This window comes from Apteryx rowi, unplaced genomic scaffold, assembly GCF_003343035.1.
Source record: "Apteryx rowi isolate R43461 unplaced genomic scaffold, aptRow1 scaffold_615, whole genome shotgun sequence".
NCBI lineage: Eukaryota > Metazoa > Chordata > Aves > Apterygiformes > Apterygidae > Apteryx > Apteryx rowi.
Window position 1 is genome coordinate 65,880 of NW_020450889.1, and position 18,727 is coordinate 84,606.

General features: G+C 40.3%; 2 protein-coding genes across 2 annotated transcripts in view; one reads left to right on the top strand and one right to left on the bottom strand.

The window, feature by feature from the left end:
* Positions 1-223: 223 nt before the first annotated feature.
* Positions 224-7,369, bottom strand: MPLKIP (M-phase specific PLK1 interacting protein). Its single transcript, XM_026083763.1, has 2 exons — positions 6,910-7,369; positions 224-1,344 (listed from the first exon to the last, which is right to left on the bottom strand). The coding sequence occupies exons 1-2, from the start codon at positions 7,270-7,272 to the stop codon at positions 1,141-1,143; spliced, it is 567 nt and encodes a 188-aa protein (XP_025939548.1). The 5' UTR covers positions 7,273-7,369; the 3' UTR covers positions 224-1,140.
* Positions 7,370-10,973: 3,604 nt separating this feature from the next.
* The window catches only part of SUGCT (succinyl-CoA:glutarate-CoA transferase), a 334,471-nt gene continuing 326,717 nt past the window's right edge, over positions 10,974-18,727 (top strand). Inside the window, exons 1-3 of the mRNA XM_026083761.1 lie at positions 10,974-11,034; positions 13,625-13,676; positions 13,778-13,851. Coding sequence (XP_025939546.1) covers positions 13,803-13,851 — 49 coding nt within the window. The 5' untranslated portion in view covers positions 10,974-11,034; positions 13,625-13,676; positions 13,778-13,802. The remainder of the gene's footprint in view (positions 11,035-13,624; positions 13,677-13,777; positions 13,852-18,727) is intronic.

Genomic DNA, 18,727 nt, shown 5'->3' on the forward strand with positions numbered 1-18,727 from the left:
TCTAATTTATTCTAGATTAAAGTGTCCACTAGTGGGTTTAAGAATGGATCTTACATGTACAAAGACAAGCCCTAAAACAAAAACCTGTTGTTTTTCTCTTCAGTATGAAAAAACAACATGCTCATGCATACACACACACACCCACACCAAACAAGACTCCTCTAGGCAAAGATGCCACTCATAGGTAAAAATTAAAAGCAACATTGAAAACTCTTGATACAAATCGATAAAAATAAGATGCTACGTATGTACCAACATCAACTGTTTAACAAAGTTTGATTCATTCTATGCTATTCTAAAGGTTAGATCCAGAAAGTACAGTTGCATTTATTTAAATCTGGTGTTTTGTGTTGGTTAAACTTAAATTGCCACTAAACAGACTGGTTTACTCTGATCAAGAATGTCTAATTCTGTTCCAAATATGATTTTTTTTAAATACAAAAGTCAATAATTACAGAATTATGTTTATGATTCAAGAGCCGGTTTAACAAATTAAACTTTCCAAGACAATACATTTGTTTCCTGAGATGGCTTAAAGTCATGTTTCACTTGTTTTACACTAGAATTAACAAAAAATACTGTACACAAAAATCAGAGATTAACTACAGCATACAAACACATTTACAGAAGTCACCTAATTTCACTAATACTATTTCTCTTAATAAGCACACCTTAACAAAAGTCCTAAAATAATCTTTATACATTACAAAACAAGGATATACAAAACTTTATTGTATTTCCAAGTTACTTCATTCTAAAAATGTTGAAACATAAAAAAAATACCATTTCCTAAAGGAGTTAACAATAAAAGGCTAACAATCTGGCATGGAAGAGGTAAGTATATGAAAATCTGTTTTAACAGTCACAAATCAGTCGCTGGTGATTAAAGAACACTTTGTTCTTCAAAGCTGGTAGGCACTTCCACGTAGCCAGAAATGTAAGTTATCTTACCATTCCTTTTCCCTCCCCATACATAAAAATATCCAATGCAATAATAAAAAAAAAAAGTTGGATAAAAGGGTGGACATGTGATCAAATAAAAGCATTAACTAAGGTCTTGATACTGTTCATCTTGTGTAAATGTAAAATTTTGTCCCAAAGTTTTCCTGACAAGATGGAGTTATTTGGCCTTAAAAAGTGTTAACTGAAATACCTCCCTTTTTTACCAGTATATGTTGTTTGCTGACTGCTGTATTGTTGGTTTATGTCTGTAACAGAAACTGGCTCTAGGCCAGCCCATGGGTCCTCAAGCATTGAAGGTCTGTAATAGTTTTCCACATCATTAGACACTCTTTTCTCTCTGCCATGCGCTGTACCAAATGGAGTAGATGTCCTGGGTGATCCCTTTGGAAGAAAACCATCAGGTAAAGAAACATTTAATAGTCTAATTCAAGCTAAAAAAAGCTTCCTTCTAATGTAGCAGAGCTTTGAAGTTGATCTATTAATGATAATTACTACTCCCTGACTGCATCTTCCTCAGAAAATATTAGCTTTGTTATACTTTTAATTATGAATGGTGATGTACCAAGGTTTTTTTTTTTTTTAAAAAAAAAGTCTTCTCCAAAATACCCATTTTCTTCACACTGGCACACAACTGCAAAAAAAAGGCCTGATACTAGTTTTCATAAGCYGACAAAGTCAGCAACATGTCTAACTCAAAAGCTCACCAACAAAACAGAGCAGAGGCTGAGGGAGAGTTAATACTGTTTATAAGAGCAAAAGCCAGATACTAAGTACTTAAAGATTAAACTCAGCATTGTATAAAGCCAACAGCTACAAATGACCCAAGCATACTGGTTTATTGGTGAACTTACTGTGAAAAATACCCTGTTTTAACCAAATTAGTATTTTGTCAAATTTGAGAGCAGATGACTTTCTTTTGATATGCAAATCTGGATGGCATTACTACAGTAATCAGTGATTAAGCATCAATTGCATAGAAAGAAAAACTTTTGCCTGCAGCTTTCATATTTGAACTTTTTTTAAGATCAAGGACAACCAAAACTGTGTCTACAAACCTGCTGCAGATCTTAAGAGGGCCATGATGTAAAGGAAATTTCTATACTCTTTTTCTCCTGTAAGTATCATCCATTGTTCTTTTATTCTGATTTGTTTCATAGAGCAACAGATTTGTGTCTTTCCCCACCCCCCAAAAAAGTTTGTAAATACCTAAAATCAAACACAAAAAGGAGCAGGTTTAAAAGTTATTCTTTTAAAGCACTTTTCTGAGTAATGTCCCTGACAGCCTCTAAATAAACAGTGCATGGAAAGTCTAATTTGGATAAAGATTTATCTAAGCATGATGTGCAGTCACTGTCAGTGCTCCCAAACAACTCCAGTTAAGTGTTATCTTTACGTGGAAACATGGTAAATAAAATCTCTTTTGGCATTCTTGTAGTCTCCTGCACAGGCCAATCTAACCTTGCTGGTTATTCCAAAGTCTTCCTATCCCTCCTCGATTACTAAAGCGATATTTCTTGGAGGTCATGAATTCTTTCAATATATGAGGGATGTACYCATGCAGAGAGGCTATTCTTCTAAGCAAGAAAGCTAAGTATCACATATGGCTATGCCAATTATACTTTGAGACAAAAAGATGAATGAATTATACAAAGTAGCATGAGATGCATCCTTCCCTAAAAAAGTGAGGTTTTATCTACAAGAGGAAGTTGCATTCATTTATATTGGCTTGTTTCAACCAGACTGAGTTAAATGACCGAATACTACAGATACACAAAAGTTAGTTGACAAATAAGCCTATTGCATTCTGAATGATTAGAAGAACAGGATTCCCTGAGGCAAATAATCAGCATCTGCCTTTGTAAGGGAGGGTAAAAACACTGATTAAAGGCTTAATTTTCTGGCTTTTGGGAGCAGAGGGGATGGTGTTTGAATGCGAGTAATAAGCCCTACAGAATCTATGTACCTAAATTGATCATATGAAACAATATCTGGGTAAAAATGAGAAATGGCACCATAGAGTTAAGGCCCTTATGCTTAGCCAGGACAAAATTCTTTAGAAACTACTTAGTCTTGAGCCAGTTTCTGAAAATGTGCTGCAGCAGGAGCAGCCTACTTGTATGGTCCCAGTAAGTACTTTTCTAGAACTCCTAAATGCTGATGATAATGGATACACAGCCAAACACAGGAATATCCAACTCTAATTTACAGGGCATCTGATTTAGTCTTTCGTAGTGCAATTAGATAATGATGGTCTCAAACGAGAAAAATCACTAAAAGGTAGAGAAGTACTCTGAAGTATTGTACCTAAACCAAGGGGAAAAGATCAGAGAATCACACAGAATACACCTAAAAACTTTCCAAGGGACAATGAGTTCCTAGAGCAAGTCAGCATGCACTAGTAAAAGTTGCATTAATGTCCTGTAAGCGCTCACATTAAGTAATAAAGCACTCTACTACACAGTGCATTATATCTTTAAAATCAAAAATTAACTCATTAAAACACCATGTTTAGTAGAAACCCTGTAACTTCTATATTGTAAGATAGTTTGTGCGTGGAGTTTTTTTCATGTTATGTCCAGTTTGCAGCACTCAGAAGAAAGCCAACCTGACATAACTGGATTTGCAGTATCCAGTGGGAGAACAAAATAATTCAATGGTAAGATTATTTTGGATGGATTTATTTTATAGTATTAAATTTCACTACAGTATAATGCAGGGCATCAGAAACACTGATCTATTTGCATGTTTGAAGTCTAGGAAATGTATTACGATGTAACTCAAGACCGACTGCTTCAATTAGTGTTAAATTTAAGCATGTGATATTAATTTCTTGTTTCAGAATGCTAGTCATTATATGCTCTTTTCTTAAGAAAAAAATCAAAAGGTGCGTAATTACATTATAGGCCTGTGGAGAAAGGAAACATATAACCCTACCTGTGCAAGTAACACCATTTTGTGCAAGAAAAACTGGTGCTAAATACATCTTACAAAAACAAACAAAAACTTTATATTTTACTGTCATTAGTGTTGGTCCAAATCTCTGCTGGTGCCAATGGCCTGTCATCATTAACTTTTCCTTAAAGATAAGGTCAACCTATTCTCAATACAATACAAAAAAAATCCTTCCAGACAGCARATATTTCTAAACAGTAGGAAAGGAACTGCCTTCTGTGTCTGTTTGTTAACATGTTAATGAATGTGGTAATTTTCCCTTGAAAAATCACTCCCTTTATCAGCCTGTTTCAATGGATGTAATTTTAGCTGCTCACAGATGCACAAAGATACAGAAATCACAACTGTACCATTTTGCAAGATTTTGTACATTCTGGAACAATATTCAACCCCTCACCACTACTAGCTACTGTTTCACTAACTCCTGTTCAGTGTAGAAGGGGAAACTCTATATTCTATATTAATTTTAAGAGGTGATTATGTTCGAGACTTTCAACAAACTTGTTGGCATAAAATTTAGAAGTAGGCAAATGTCTGTGGAAAGACAGAAAGCTTAGTAAAGTATTGGCCACATAAAGGTAAATCAGCCATTTTGGAAAACTGTTCTTAAGCTATGTTCTTCCTCTAGGCTTTCTGTCCATGTTAGAAAATGAAAGTCTACAAGCACAAAAATGAGCACAGAATACTAATGACATGACATAAAATAAAACTCTAAAGTAAATATAAACTGTCTTTTGGATTTCCTGATGAGAGATTTTAAAGGGTCACTTAAGATTTTAATCTCAAAGATGACAGTAGTGTCATAAACTTCAAGAGCATTTCTCTTAAAAATGGAGTCTACAGAAGAAAAGGCAATAACCAGTCTATTGCCCCCAACAGAAATTCAAAGTTTAGAGCGTGCAATAAAACCCCTAGCTAAATCTACTCATGGACTCATGCACTGAGATTCTTTATTACAATTACTGAAGTCTTTATGGAACAGTTCATTTCTCTTATCACAAAGGTCTACATTTACAGGAGATTACAGGCATGTCTATACTGTGAAATGTGGCACCTGGGAGGCATGCTACATTTGTCACCACTAGCTCAAGTAGTCTCTGAACTAAGTTCTACTGCCTGATTTAGACATGCACTACTTTGTAGGGACAGTCTTGAATGGTACGTTAAAAGTTACTGGAAGGCTTAACTGAAGCTAGACAGAAAAAGATAACTATGATGGCATCTGCAAAATGTTTGGTATTGTTGCCCATGCCAAACAAAATGGGGAATCTTGGTTTAAGAGATTTCCCCCCTCCATGATTGCCTCTGTTCTTTTCCCAGCCAAACCCCCCAATGTGTATAAACGTACAAATACATACACATTAGCTTAGTCCTAGGTGAAGTTACAGGAATACAAATGTCCTTCTAGTCCTAAAAAATAGCACTACCTGGCCAATACTTCTAAACTACTCACAAGGTCTGTGGAAGGAAAGGGGAAAAGGGAAAGTGTTGTGACAATCTCTGTTACCCTGTGACTGGATTCAAATCTATACCTTCTTTATGTCACTGCCAGGTTTCCTAAAGCCAAGGATGGAGCCAGTGAGACCGTTTCTACCCTCAGTTCCTGACATAAAACACTTCTGACTAAAAATAGAGGCAAAAAGATTCCTACATATTCACTCAGTAAGTTTGAGAAAGGCTTTCTAAAAAGCACACTTAAGTGAACAACGAAAGCGTGATCTTCTGTAGGTAGATTAGACATCTGTGACTAAAACCCCTACCAAATCTGCCAGAGCCATTTTAATGCAAAAATGAGGTACTACTGTGGCAGGAACCCCACATCCTTTGCCTTTTTGAACAGATATCGAAGTTTAAGCAATTTGTATGCATCTGCACTGGGAGAGCTTTAGATATTGTGTTGAAGAAAATGTGTAACGTTCATAATGATCCTCTTCCACCAACAATGAGATTGCTGTAAGATAGCCATCCACATGGTAGAAAATAATCAGACCATATTTTTGAATGAAAGGGTTGCTTTGTATTTTACTAGTCTATATTAAGATTAGACTTCATTATTACCCTTTCCTTAAAATGTCAATAAGAGCATCTGAAAATTCTACCACTGTCTGTACTGCAAATATCATTTCTTACCCTTTTAGTTTAAGGTTCTTCTAATATTGCATATAGCCAGCTACATTCATAAAAGTGACATCATCTCAAGAACTGTCATGCCTATCTTCACTGCAAGTCACATACCCCAACCAAACCATCTGAAAACTCAAACAACTCAGAACTTGTTGATAACCCTTGGGGAAAACTATATATATTAAAACTTTCAGTGCAATGCGTAAGACTTCACGTAGATGCTCTATTATCCAGCAGATGCTGTCATTTCAGTTTAAAGTAACTTCAGCTTAATTCTCTTTAGTAGAGCATTCCTTACTTTTCTCATATCTCAGAAAGCTTTGTGTGCATATACAGCAGCTTCCATCATGTGAGACATCATAGGCAAAGTTAAAGCATACAACTTCTCCCTCTTCTTTTAAAGAAAACTGATCCAAGAGCAGTGAATAGAACGGAAAGATGTTTGCTGCAGTTAAGGGTGATGTTTGTTTTTTTTTTTCCTCCACCTTCACTTGTCAGAATATGAAAAGGAGGAAAGCTACACTCTTATGGGACCTTGTCTCTTCACTTTGGGCCTCAGACAGGCTTGGGGCCCTCTTCCCTTTCCTGAGCAGGATTTCCTGATTCAGCTGCCTGAATCAGGGTCTCTTCTCCCTCTCTACCGGGGGGAGGCTGGATATTGTTCTGTGCGGTGCAAGCCTGTCTTTCTCGTGAAAATCGAGCTGGAGGAGAAGTATGCTGCGCCCGGCCGCAAGCCCCCGGCGTGCTCTCCCCTGCGGGCTGAGGGCCCCTGCTCGGCGGCGCGGCGGCAGCAGCAGCAGCTCCCCCTTCCCCTCCCCTGCCCGCCGTGCGGAGGCGCAGGCCTGTCACCCTCACCGCCCTTCCCCATACCTGGTAGTGCCTTTGGTAGCCCCCGGGCGAGCGCTTGTGCTGCTGCGGGTGCTGGGCAGCTCCAACCGGGGATTTGCCGCCGTAGGGAGCCGGGTACCGGGGGCTGGCGCCCTGCGGCCTGCGCGGGGTCTGGCCCCCCGCCGACGGGCTCCCGAACCGCCCGCCGCCGCCGCCGTGGAAACCGTGGCTTCGGGGCGAGTGGCCGCTGCCGTAGGGCCCAGGCCGGTGGCCGTAGGGCGGCGTGCGGTGGGGGCTCCCGTAGCCCCGGGGCGAAGCTGGCATGGGGCCGTCGGCGGAGGGAGGGCTCCGGAACCCGCCGCCCGCGTACGGAGGGGTGGGGGGGCGGAAGCCCTGCCGGTACATGGCCTCGGGATGGCGGAAAAGAATTAAACCTGCGCAACGGCCTCGCCCCGCTCGGCGCCTCGAAGCGGCGACGTCGCTTTTTTTTTCTCCCTCCCCTCCCCCGTCACGCGGCCGGAAGGTTCCGGGCTCAAAAGGTTCCGGGGTGGGGGGAAGGCGAAGCGGGGAGTACGACGTTGGCGGCGGCAGCGGTTGGTTCCTGCGCGCGGCGCCCAACGGCTGCTGCGCCAGCTCGGGGCGGCTCCTGGCGCTGAAGGGCGCAGAGCAGCGCGGGGAGGGAAGAAGCGGGGGTTGTTAACCTCTGAGAGGAGCGTTTGCGCCGTGCATGCACTGCTTCACGGCGGGCCCCCTAGACGGACATCTCTGCGTTAATTACACCTCCCTCGCTCCTTGGGGCGTTTCCTCGTGGTGCCTCAGAGCTCCCAGTGGTAAATCCCGCTTTTGATCGCGTAACCCCTTTTCTGTGACGAGAGTAGAAGATAGGGCTGGTGACTCATCAGTGTTAAAACAGGGATTTGCTGTAAAGACCCTGAGGAACTTAATGCTTTTTAAAGCTGAAAATGAATAATTAGAAATAGCCTTAGAAGATCAGTAATAGCTACACCTACCTGTTAATTCAAATTAAAGGCATAATAATAAAGCCCAGTATTTATGGATTTTGTATAGTTGCAAGTGAATGCTCATAGAGCTATAGTTGATGAAGCTCAACAAAATCAATCTTTGTAAAACAAGTATTTGCCTAACCTTTTATGGCACCTCAGATATGCCTATTTGCACTCTTTTCTTGAGCAGTCTTTTAAGATACAAACCTGCAAATACTGTATACATCATAATAGTCCCAACTAAAACCACATATAGTGACACATTTAAAAGAGTAATTTATTTGAATGTATTTTTTAAAGTCAGTTTGAACTGACAGCATTTCTTCAGTAGAACAGTTCCAACAACGAGACATGCATAAAATTTGGGGAAAATGTTCACTTGGAGAAGAACATCATATTTAACAACATAAACTCAGTTTAAGTGTTATTTATGGCATTCCAGTTCTGTTCTTAGCTATATTAGTGTAAATACTGAAGCCCTCGGTGAAAAATATTAAAGAGATTTTAGATTTACATCGATGCAACACAGCACAACTCATTTTTAGCACATGCAACAAATGATTGTTAAATAGCGCTTTCAGAACAGTAGCATAAGCCACTACATAGGGGAAACACCCTGTACTGTATTGGAGCTMGATGCAGTATTTGACTTTGTTTTCTTACTATGTTTTCTTTCCCTGTATTCAATTTTCAGCCTTCAAGTTCCATTAAGGTTTTTTTCATTTAAAAAACAAGTTAGCCAACAAAATAAGCTGTTTGTTCCTGTGCTTGGTCTACCAGTTCTGCTTTTTCTTGGTCTTGAAACTTCTTTTTTTTTGGCAATGGAGATAACTCCCTTTCTCACATAAAACCCCCCCACTTCTTCACTGTGAGGGTGATTGAACACTGGAACACATTGCCCAGAGAGGTTACGGAGTCTCCTTCCCTGGAAATATTCAAAACCTGACTGGACATGGTCCTGGGCAACCTGCTCTAGGTGATCCTGCTTGAGCACAGGAGGTTGGACCAGATGATCTCCAGAGGTCCCTTCCAGCCCCAGCTATTCTGTGATTCTCAATGAAATCTGCTCTCAACTCAGTTTCACGAGTTTTCTGTGCAAGTTCCCTGTGAAGAYAGGGAGCGATAGTGTGGCAGATGTAAAATACAGAGATTAAGCCTGTTCACTTAAGAAATCTTGTGCTAATCCGTTACTGTTTTATCATCTCTAGAAGATCAGTTTTCTAGCTACTATCGTTATACACACAAGGAAAGCCATGTCTACGCAAGATAATTTATCCACAATTTATCCAGCTCTGACCAGCCTTATTGCAGATGACAGTTTTTTTTAATTTAAACAATTTTCACACCAAACTAATTAGAAATAGATACTGCTGTTACACACATGTTGGGTTATACTGGGATAGTTTTGCCGATGAGTTTCTTATTTTAGACAAATCCTAACTGCTTCTACAATTGTCAGCATCTTTGTCATACTTTTTACTACACATAGCATGTCCAGTCAACAAACCTGTCAACTTGAATATATTCCCTATGTTCTTCCTCAGCATTCAAGACCTCTGTCACACAATATTTTTTAAGACTGTGCTATTCATAATGCTTATTTTCAAGCAGTGAGAAGTCTTGTCTATTCTTGAGATGCAGCTGTCGTCCTCACAGGGTGCTTCTCAAAAACAAATTCTGAACTTCCATACAGGCTTTTTTATCCTATTACAGAGCAGAAGACACCATGGTTTTCATAGAACAAGCCTTCCACTCTATCCTAACACAGTCTAAAAATAGTCTGAAAGTACTTAGCTCAGGGAGGAATCACTTAAAGGGTCCATTCAACTTAACCCTTCCATTGATATTTAACTGAAAGGAAGGGCTTACAGTGCAAGTAATCTTACAACTTTAATGAAGTAAAACTAATACAGATGATCTACCTAGCATTGGTAACAAATGCTAGTCAAACTATTTAATTGGCATGCAGTCCAACTCCCTAACTTGTAAACATGGAAAACTGTTGTGAGCTATTTTATTTGCATCCCATCTTGACAATGTTGTATGTTCATCAGTACAGCAAACTGGAAATACTAGTTTCTATCTATGAAACATTGATTTGTCCAGGAACTAGTTACCTCATAAAAAAACCTTGATATGCCTTGAATAAATACTGAGGGTTTAGATTCCCCTTAAATACTAATTGGAATCACTGATGCAACATCTGCAACACATTCCCTATTTATTAAGGCCAACCACCTGTGTCCTACACATTAAGAAGAGTAAAAGAAGATTGTTAATGTTTTCCTCAACTTTTACAAGAGCCTCTGGTCTCAGTATGAGTTTTCCAGGGCCTAGCCTTGTATTCTTTATATTCTAGCAACCATTTATTCAGGAAGATACAGCAGTAACAGTGCAGCTCTCTGGTAGCACATGCTAGTCACCAGCTTTTAGCAGGATCAGCAGCGGGAGGCCTGTCTGGTCAGAGGGTTACCTAATGCTGGGCTGCTTGATGCTAAGAAGAGGAACACAACCAACAAACCCGGGCAACCTCGCTGGAAATGCCTTACAGATCCAATGTGACAAGCAGGCCTACGCTAGCTCTATGAAAGCGCTGGTGCAAGAGGGGCTCCCCTCTTCCATCTGCGCAGGAACGCCACGCTTCAGGCAACCGAACCTTTCTTGCTCTGTACGAAACACGAATCAGCCTGCACCCAGCAGAAGCGCCCGTCAGAGCCCCCTCAGGACGGGCGGGGCGGGGCGCTGCCAGCGGGGAGGTGCACACCGCGCCTGCGCACGGCCGCGGCCCAGGAACAATTTCACGCTCCCGCAGAGCGGGAGCGGGGGCGCGGCGGCGGAGCGCGCCTGCGTGCTGCGGGCTTATGCGCACCTTTCCGCGACGCTCGCCGAGCCGCCCGGCGACGTGAGGGTGTCGCTAGCGCCTCGCTCTCAGCGGCTGTGCCGTGCCTGTTCTCCCCTATCCCCCCACCCGGCGGGCAGCAGCGAGCGGGGATGCTGAGCGCGGGGCTGGGAAGAAGGAGCTGCCGCAGCGGCAGGCTGTGGAAGAGCCTGTACCCCACGGCTGCTGGCGGCGCCTCGCCGCGCTGCCCCCAAGCCCTGAGCGCCGCCCCCCCCCCGCCTAGAAACGGCGGCGGGGCGCGCAGCGGGGGTGTCCCCCCGGCAGGTAGCCGCACCGCGCCCCCCTCCTCGCACCGCCATGGGTCCCTCTTTGCGCGCCGCTGTGCTCTGGCGGCGGCTCGGGGTCGGCGCCAGTGCGAGCCGTTCGCTGGGGTGCGCGCGCGGGGCAGGGACCGTTAACCGCCGCGGCGGCGCGGCGGTCCCGGCCCCCGGGCTGCGAAGGAGGAGGTTGGGGGCGCCCCGTGCCAGCGCCCCCCGTCCCCGGCCGCCCTCAGCGCCCTGTGCCCCTCGCTGGTAGGCTCGTTCCGTGGCCCTGCGGTCCGCGGCGGGTGTCATCGCCTCCTTAGTCTTTCCCCGCCGCGGTTTCGCTCTCTGCTCGCCTCCGGGCTTTCGCCAAGGGAGGCCGCAATTGGACTTTGCCCGTCGGTTGTGCCGCATCGCCAGCTCCCCGCAGTTCCCGGTTGCCCCTGGCGGAGAGGGTGTCAGGTATTCAGGAAGCTCCCATCGGGGAAAAGTGCCTGCTGGCTAGTTTTGGGCCTGATTTTTCTAAGGTTGCAGAACTCGTGACTTCAAACAGTTCTTTTGTTTTTAAAGGAAAAATAAAAACAAGTCACAGTAAAATCAGTTCCCATTGGTTGACTAAACAGCAGGTCTGGCTTTCAGATTTTCCCRTTCTTAGATAACATAGAAAAATAGCAACAATTGCATTCGAACTGGAGGAAGCTTGTGTTTTTGTTTCCTGAGGTGAATGTGCCAAATGCGTCCCTGGTGTGAGCGGACAGTGAGTGCTCGGTGAATTTATCCGCAGTAGTGCTAGACTTGATCATTACCCCCTGCGTGTATGAATTAAAAAGTATTGATCGTGTGGTCAGAGGAGAGACTTAAGGAGTGATTTTCTTCTGGAGTTGGAAGTAATTGGAGTGGAATTACTTACTTGCAGTTAATTTGCGTCGGTGTGAAAGTACTGAATGTGGAGAACTAATGAGCCCTCTTCCCAGTGTTTGCCTCTGTCTTTTAAAAGTATGAAGGAAAACTTTTTTGGAGATCAAGGAATTAAAATTAATCCGTTCTACTATGGAACGGTCTCTCTGTTGATTGCTTATTCATATTGTTAAAAGATCGGCCAACCTTGGGACGCCCTAGTGAGCTGAACTAAAAAGTTTAAGTCATCTTGAGACAGTAACTGGATCCGTTTATTCTTTTCTTCAGCAGAGATGTTTGTAAAAGATACACATAGGTTTCCAGTTTACAGCAAATATAAGAATCAAAGGAATAAATAGTTTGTAAATATGGTACAGTTACAGCTGGGAGGGTGGATTTTGTTTCAATCATTAAGTTACTAAAATAATTAAAGGGAAAAATGCTGGAGAAAATATGAGTTTGTATTTGTGAGCATTTTGAGTATATTGAGCCAGAATATCAACAAAAATACTTCAGAGAAGAATGATTAGCTTTGGATGTGTGCCTGCTCTGAGGCTAGCCAGAAAAAAAAGAAGATGGGACATGCTTCTGATGGCTTTCTTTTTTTCTTTCTTGGTGATCGTGAAGGGTGGCTCTGATCAGGTAGAAGGAAGAGCGTGGAGGGGGTGAAACAGGCCTTCACTGCTGCATGACTTTGACGTGACGTAAGAAATGCACTGAACTGCTCAGGCACTTTGAGGGGCTGTAGTTCCTTTCCTCTTCCTGTTCTCCAAGGAAGTCTGTGCTCGGATTTGTTGTTTTCTGCATGTTTTGCATTGCTTTCTTGTATCTGGGCAAATACACACAAAAGAGATGCTTCTCATGGTTTGTGCTAATTTTTGTGATGTTATCAGCCAGTGCTTTCTAATTCTTTTGTGACATTAGACCACCTTACAAATAGCAATGAAATTGCAATCCCCGCGGGGGCAGTGTTTTTATCCCCATTTTGCAATTAAAGAAATTGAGTTCGCAGAAGATAATTGACTTACTCAGGGTCACTAAAGAGATCTTTGACAAACCTGTGGTCTAGATTACAAGATTGCTTGCCCTATCTATGAGTTTTATTGCCACTGCTGTTGCTTTTGAGAGTTAGGTGAGGGAAAGGAGTAAAGCATTATGATTTCCTAGTAGTTATCTTGGATGTGTATTTGCTGTTGAAAGGCAGAACAAATATTTCCTTGGTTCTGCCTTCAGTTTTGTAAACCTCATTTTGGAAATGTAGAAACTGCATGCTGCAAGTGCATAGGTCACCATATGTCAAACTGATTTGCTGCTGAGGATATTGTGCCTTGCATTGGTCTGTTAGCCATTATTTTTAGTTCATGGGTCATTTTGATGATGTTTGCTATGCTTGGGTAAATCTTTGAAAACTATGTGAGTTTAAGTAGTAGGCACATTTAAATATCTTCTTTAAAGTAGCTTTTTGCAAAATTGCTAGGTGTTCAGGCTATTTCTACAATGTTGACCATAAGGTTTTCCAACTTTGAAGGGTGTTACTCATGTTATATAATCCTCAAATCATACCTGTGAAGAAGGCTTTATTACCCTTTAGAAGGGGAAGAGAGATGAGGGAGGATGGTGTGAGCAAGCCATAAAAGCAGTGTTTCAGCTTTCCAGTGAGAAACGTCTTAGCAGAGGATTCAAGAGTTAAGTTACTGTTCTCTGTTTCTTGCCAGGTGCTAGTAATGTAAAGCCATTGGATGGTGTGAAAATTCTTGATCTAACAAGGTTTGTGTTTGTTTGTAGTTCGGAACAGTCTGTCTAGATGCAAATACTGTGATAAAGCAATGAAGGAAACCTATTATTATTATTATTTTTAAATATTGCAGGGTGCTTGCAGGGCCCTTTGCCACAATGAATTTGGGAGATCTAGGGGCTGAAGTTATCAAAGTGGAAAGACCAGGTAAGACTGACCTTTTTTTTTTTTTTTTTTTTTGATACGGTAAGAATGAGGGCCTGTTTAACAAATGGTTGTACGTGTTTTTTGAGTTACTTTCTTTGTGCATGATTTTCTGAGGGATTCTTAACAATAGTTGGTTTTATGCTATTGTCTTGGGCCATGTGTATGGGCTGAGAATGTAAGATCGAACACCTTTGGAAATATTTAGAAAGACTATTGTCTACATGTTTATTTGGTGATGGTGTATATATGGCATTGTGTTTAGAAATAATTAATTTTGTACCTATTTGTATATTATTGTGAAGCTATGGTTTGTGTATCTCTGAATCATGTTGACATCATCACACTGTTTGCAGCATGTGCTAGTTATTAGTAAGTTTGCTGAAACATGTATGATTTGCTGAAACATGTATGATCTGTTTGATCTAATAAGTTTAACGTGGTGCTCTGGGTATGTGTGTTTTGTTCAGAAGTAGCCTATATCTATGTTTAGCAAAGATAAGGGTATGAGAAGTTTGAAGTTGTTATGTCAAGTCATTTTTTGAGTTATTACAGTACTGAGTCAGGACCTACTGAAGTACCTTGTTCCATCATTCAAAAYTAAAAATTAAGTTGGCTTTCTTCAAATTGTTTGGACTTTGCTTAGGTTTTAAATTGGACATGTGAATGTTAAGGTGTATAGGGTTTTCTTTATAATGTGGTGAGAGTGTTAAAGCAGGGTTTTAAATGTGGTGTGTAACATGCGAAGTTTGATTACATATACAGAATCCTTCCAGCAGTTACATTTATAAGACTTATGAGTTTGTATGGCCCCTGAGTCCCCAGTCAAGATGAGCAGGTCTGTGGCTCAAGGAGTTTATAATATACTTTCAGGATTTGTGTAACTTTGTGTGTGTGATTTTTATTTTTATTTTTTTTAATTAAGGTATTTTTCTCATGTTATTGGGGGCTAATGATTACAATTTCTACTTTGTGCTTCCTGACTATGTAATATAATATAGCAGTTTATGTTTTAAAAAAAAAAAAGTATAAAAATCAAAAGCTGAGTTCGTATACCCTTACATCATGCAATTATTTTGTCGCTATTAAAATGCTACCAGAAATGATGTCACTACCGACACTTAGTGACACTTTAGACTTTACATGGTACCTTTTTCATATCCTTCAAGGCGGTGACCCTCACATTATTGCTCAGTGTTATTAAAGACCTTTGCTGGATTTTGTGGCCCCATCTTTCGCTTTTCCAGCGGAGGCTGTAGGTGCTGTATGAGAATTGCTATTCTTTTTAAGCCTTAGAAAGAAAATGCCCATCTGCTTTTTCAACCTGCTTAAATGCATCTTATGACTTTGCCATATTAATTAGACAYCTGTTGCTTATTGAAACACCAGGCTTCCAACTGGTCGCTCAGGGCTCTTTTCTTCCAGAAATAGTGGATTTCCACATGCAGCTAACATTAACGCACAGGAAACTGTGCTTGTGTGAACCTATTATCTGTGAAGATGAAAATTTTAGATTTTGCCTTGTCCATTCTTGGTATGAGCATGGATAACCACAAGACTAGTCTTGCACGATTACATGTGTGCAAGAAAATGTTTTTTTTATAATGGCTTAGGAGTATATATTGATGCAGTTAGACTTCACATTAAAAGTGTGAAATTAAGTTTTGCTCTTGGCATTTGGTATAATAGTATATTGACATGATTAGAACCATGTTTTGATAGTTCTTTTCTCAGTTCTAATATATAATTATAAGGAGGGATGATTCTGCAGCTTTTCAGAGTGAGGCCTTCATCAGGCTTTCCTGAAATATACAGCATTCACTTTTTAAAAAGAGACAAAGGAATTAGGTTTTTTTTTTTTTTTTGAGGTATAAAAGTTTGAAAGCTCTTTTTACTTGCAAGCCATTACATTTTACAAAAAGAAGGCAATAAAATGGACTTTTTTCAAAATTCAGTTATACTCGCGTCAATTTGTTGAATCACAGGTTGGCTACTAGTCCCTGGTTGCAGATTTCCATTGCATATCCTGGTATGTTTATCATAGGCCAGTTTTTGCCTCTAAACACCATGCTGTTACTGGGATTTTTGAGTCTTTGCTCTTCTCTGACATTCCTTCCCAAGGAGGAAAAAAGAGGAAGCTCAGATACCTGGGATCAGTCCTTGTTTTTCGTAGTTCAATAGTAGTAGTATAATGTCATGTACTATTACCATATGATCACCTCATATATTTTTGTGACAGGTAGGTATAGTTGGAACCAAACCATGATGGAAATAGCCATAAAGCATTTTATAACCTGCTTGGCTAAATAATGTACAGATTAAATATTTAAGTGTATGGTAGACAAAGGTGCCTGAAATTCTGCACAGAAGTATGTGCCTTGGTTATAGGGAGAAATGCTACAGGTAAAATTTAAAAGAAAATTGTTTTTTAATAAAAGTAATAGATTTCATGATTAGCAAGAACTTTGAGTTACTGCTTCTCTTGAAAGGGACAATTTTGATGCCCCAGTCCTCTTTCTCTCCTTGGCTGCATACTCTTGTCCCTTTGTGGGACTGTCCTAGTGCCTCTATGGCTGTGAGTTAGCTGAATCAGGAGGCTGAGCTGACTAAAATATTAATTGTTTAAAGACATTTTATTTTACAAATATTTGCTTTACATCTTTGATTAATTTTAGTAGTAGGCTTGATGATGAAACTGAGCCCTTTAAAAAATTTCTCAAGCTACTTTTATTCGTTTCTTTTTAATATATTTTGTTTTGGGTAGTTCGCTGTGCTGTAGAATTTCAGCTGCAAGTGCAGAGGCTGAAAGCTGACTTGTGTATGAAGTAAATGTATCTTTAAAGCTCTGGATCTGAGATTCCTATATAGGTGGAAATGGGAATTCATTTGAAAAGGGAGATTTCTAAATTTACATGGACTTTTCATTCTAGTGCTGGAAGTGTCTGAGGTTAAGTAGCTTCAGGTGCGTGTTTTCAGATACAGAAATACAGATTTCTGTAGTTCCTTCTGAGCCTCGTATTGTTGGAGTCTGGATAATTAGCTTCATGGACAGAATTTATCTCTGACTTTTAGAAGCAGAAGTTGTTTTTTTTTTTGTTTTTTTTTTTGTATTTTGGTATAACACAACTGGTTTGTTTCCACTGTACACATTTACTTCAAATACAGAGTTGTTCTTGAGATCTACTGATATTAGGTATTAGTAAAAAAAAAAAAATGCTTCTTTCTACTGGAATAACTACATTTTCGAAGTTTTTCAGACTTTGGTTAGTTCTTAAAATTAGAAGAATAAGACATTGTATGGCATTCATTTCTGTTATAAATACTCCATATGTCTGGCCTTCAGTTTTATGCATTGTTATGCATATGAGGCATGTAACTATGCCATAGCACYTGCACATTGTCATGTATTATTTCCTGCTTATGTAAGTTTCCATTTTTTTTTAAATTTCTCTTTTCTAGTACTAGTAGTTTTGAAAAGAGCCAGTGAAGATAAATTACACATTTGAGATACTAAAACACATTTCCTATGTTTTAAATAGGAAAGATATCTTCACTGAACACTTAAGAAATGTTTTGTCATATTAACCAACAGGTCATCCATTGGTCATTCACCACTGTTTCAAATGTTTGCATGTTGTGACAGGCAGAAACTGATTGAGTTTTGTACCATCAAATGAGACTGACAAAGGTATTAATCCAGGTATCTGGGTTATATGGAAGGGGCAATGTCTGTGATTAAGTATGGACKGATGGTTTCAGAGATTGGCATTCTAGCTTTTCCAGAGTTTTGTTTTGTGACTGAAGGAGAATAACAGCCTGAGAATTCTTAATTTCAAACACTTACAGAATGTGGATAATTAGCTTGTTTTGTGAGATGATACCTGTTTTCACAGGAGTATTATCTATAAAGATAGGCTTACCCACAGGCTTAATCTATAAAGGATGATAGCCACACTAGTGTCCTATGTGGAAAGTATTGCTGAAGTGTTTTGTTTGAATGGCTTGAAGTGAGAACATGTGGAAAAGATACTTTTTTTTCCCAAGCTTCCCCATAAACCAAGATAATTCTTTGTGAGATGATAAAAAGTACAAATGCTGGTGAGTATCAGTAATTTGTATGTTTGTATAGCTTCTACAACAGTTGAGCTTAAATGGCTGCAGACTTTAGGTGTAACCATAGAGTACAGCTTAATTATATAACAGTGGCGATGTTGCATCGGACTAAAGGTTCTTTAGCTCAGGTGCTTACCTCTGAGTGCTAGTATCAAAAAGGTCCTCACTAAGGAAAGTTTTCACTCACTTGGAGTTAACAAGTAGTTAAAGTCTAGACAGATATGTTGCATGTCCACTAGTGCTTGGAATCATGATTATATCTGAATTAAAATTTAGTTTTAATTCTAATTAAAATAGACTGCCAGTCTTTGTGACATTTAAGAAAGGTTTGAAATTGGGAACCAAACTGAAATGATGCAGTGACGTGAGTAAGTGTCTGCAGCAGCTTTAATGCTATCTTACATTTCTGTAAGGCAAGAGCACTCCTGAAGGGGGTGGGAGGACAGGGACTGTGCCAATGGTAGTAAGTGCTACCTTTTGCCTGTGTTCTGGAGCACACAAGTTGACGAATTGTTGCTGATCAGCAATTTTCTTGACTTCCTGCCCACAGTGTTTCAGGAACAGCTGATTGACTGAGTGCTCTCTGACTCTCTGCAGCACAAGAGGTTCTGTTAAATTTTTCCACATTGCCCGAAAGAATGTCAGTGTAGTACTGTTTTAAGTTAAAAAGAAATTAAACCAATAAATAGACTGGTGGTATTTGGCTGTATATTTATATTTTAAAATTAAAAATAATCACAGCAGTAGCAAAATAAAGTATTTTAAA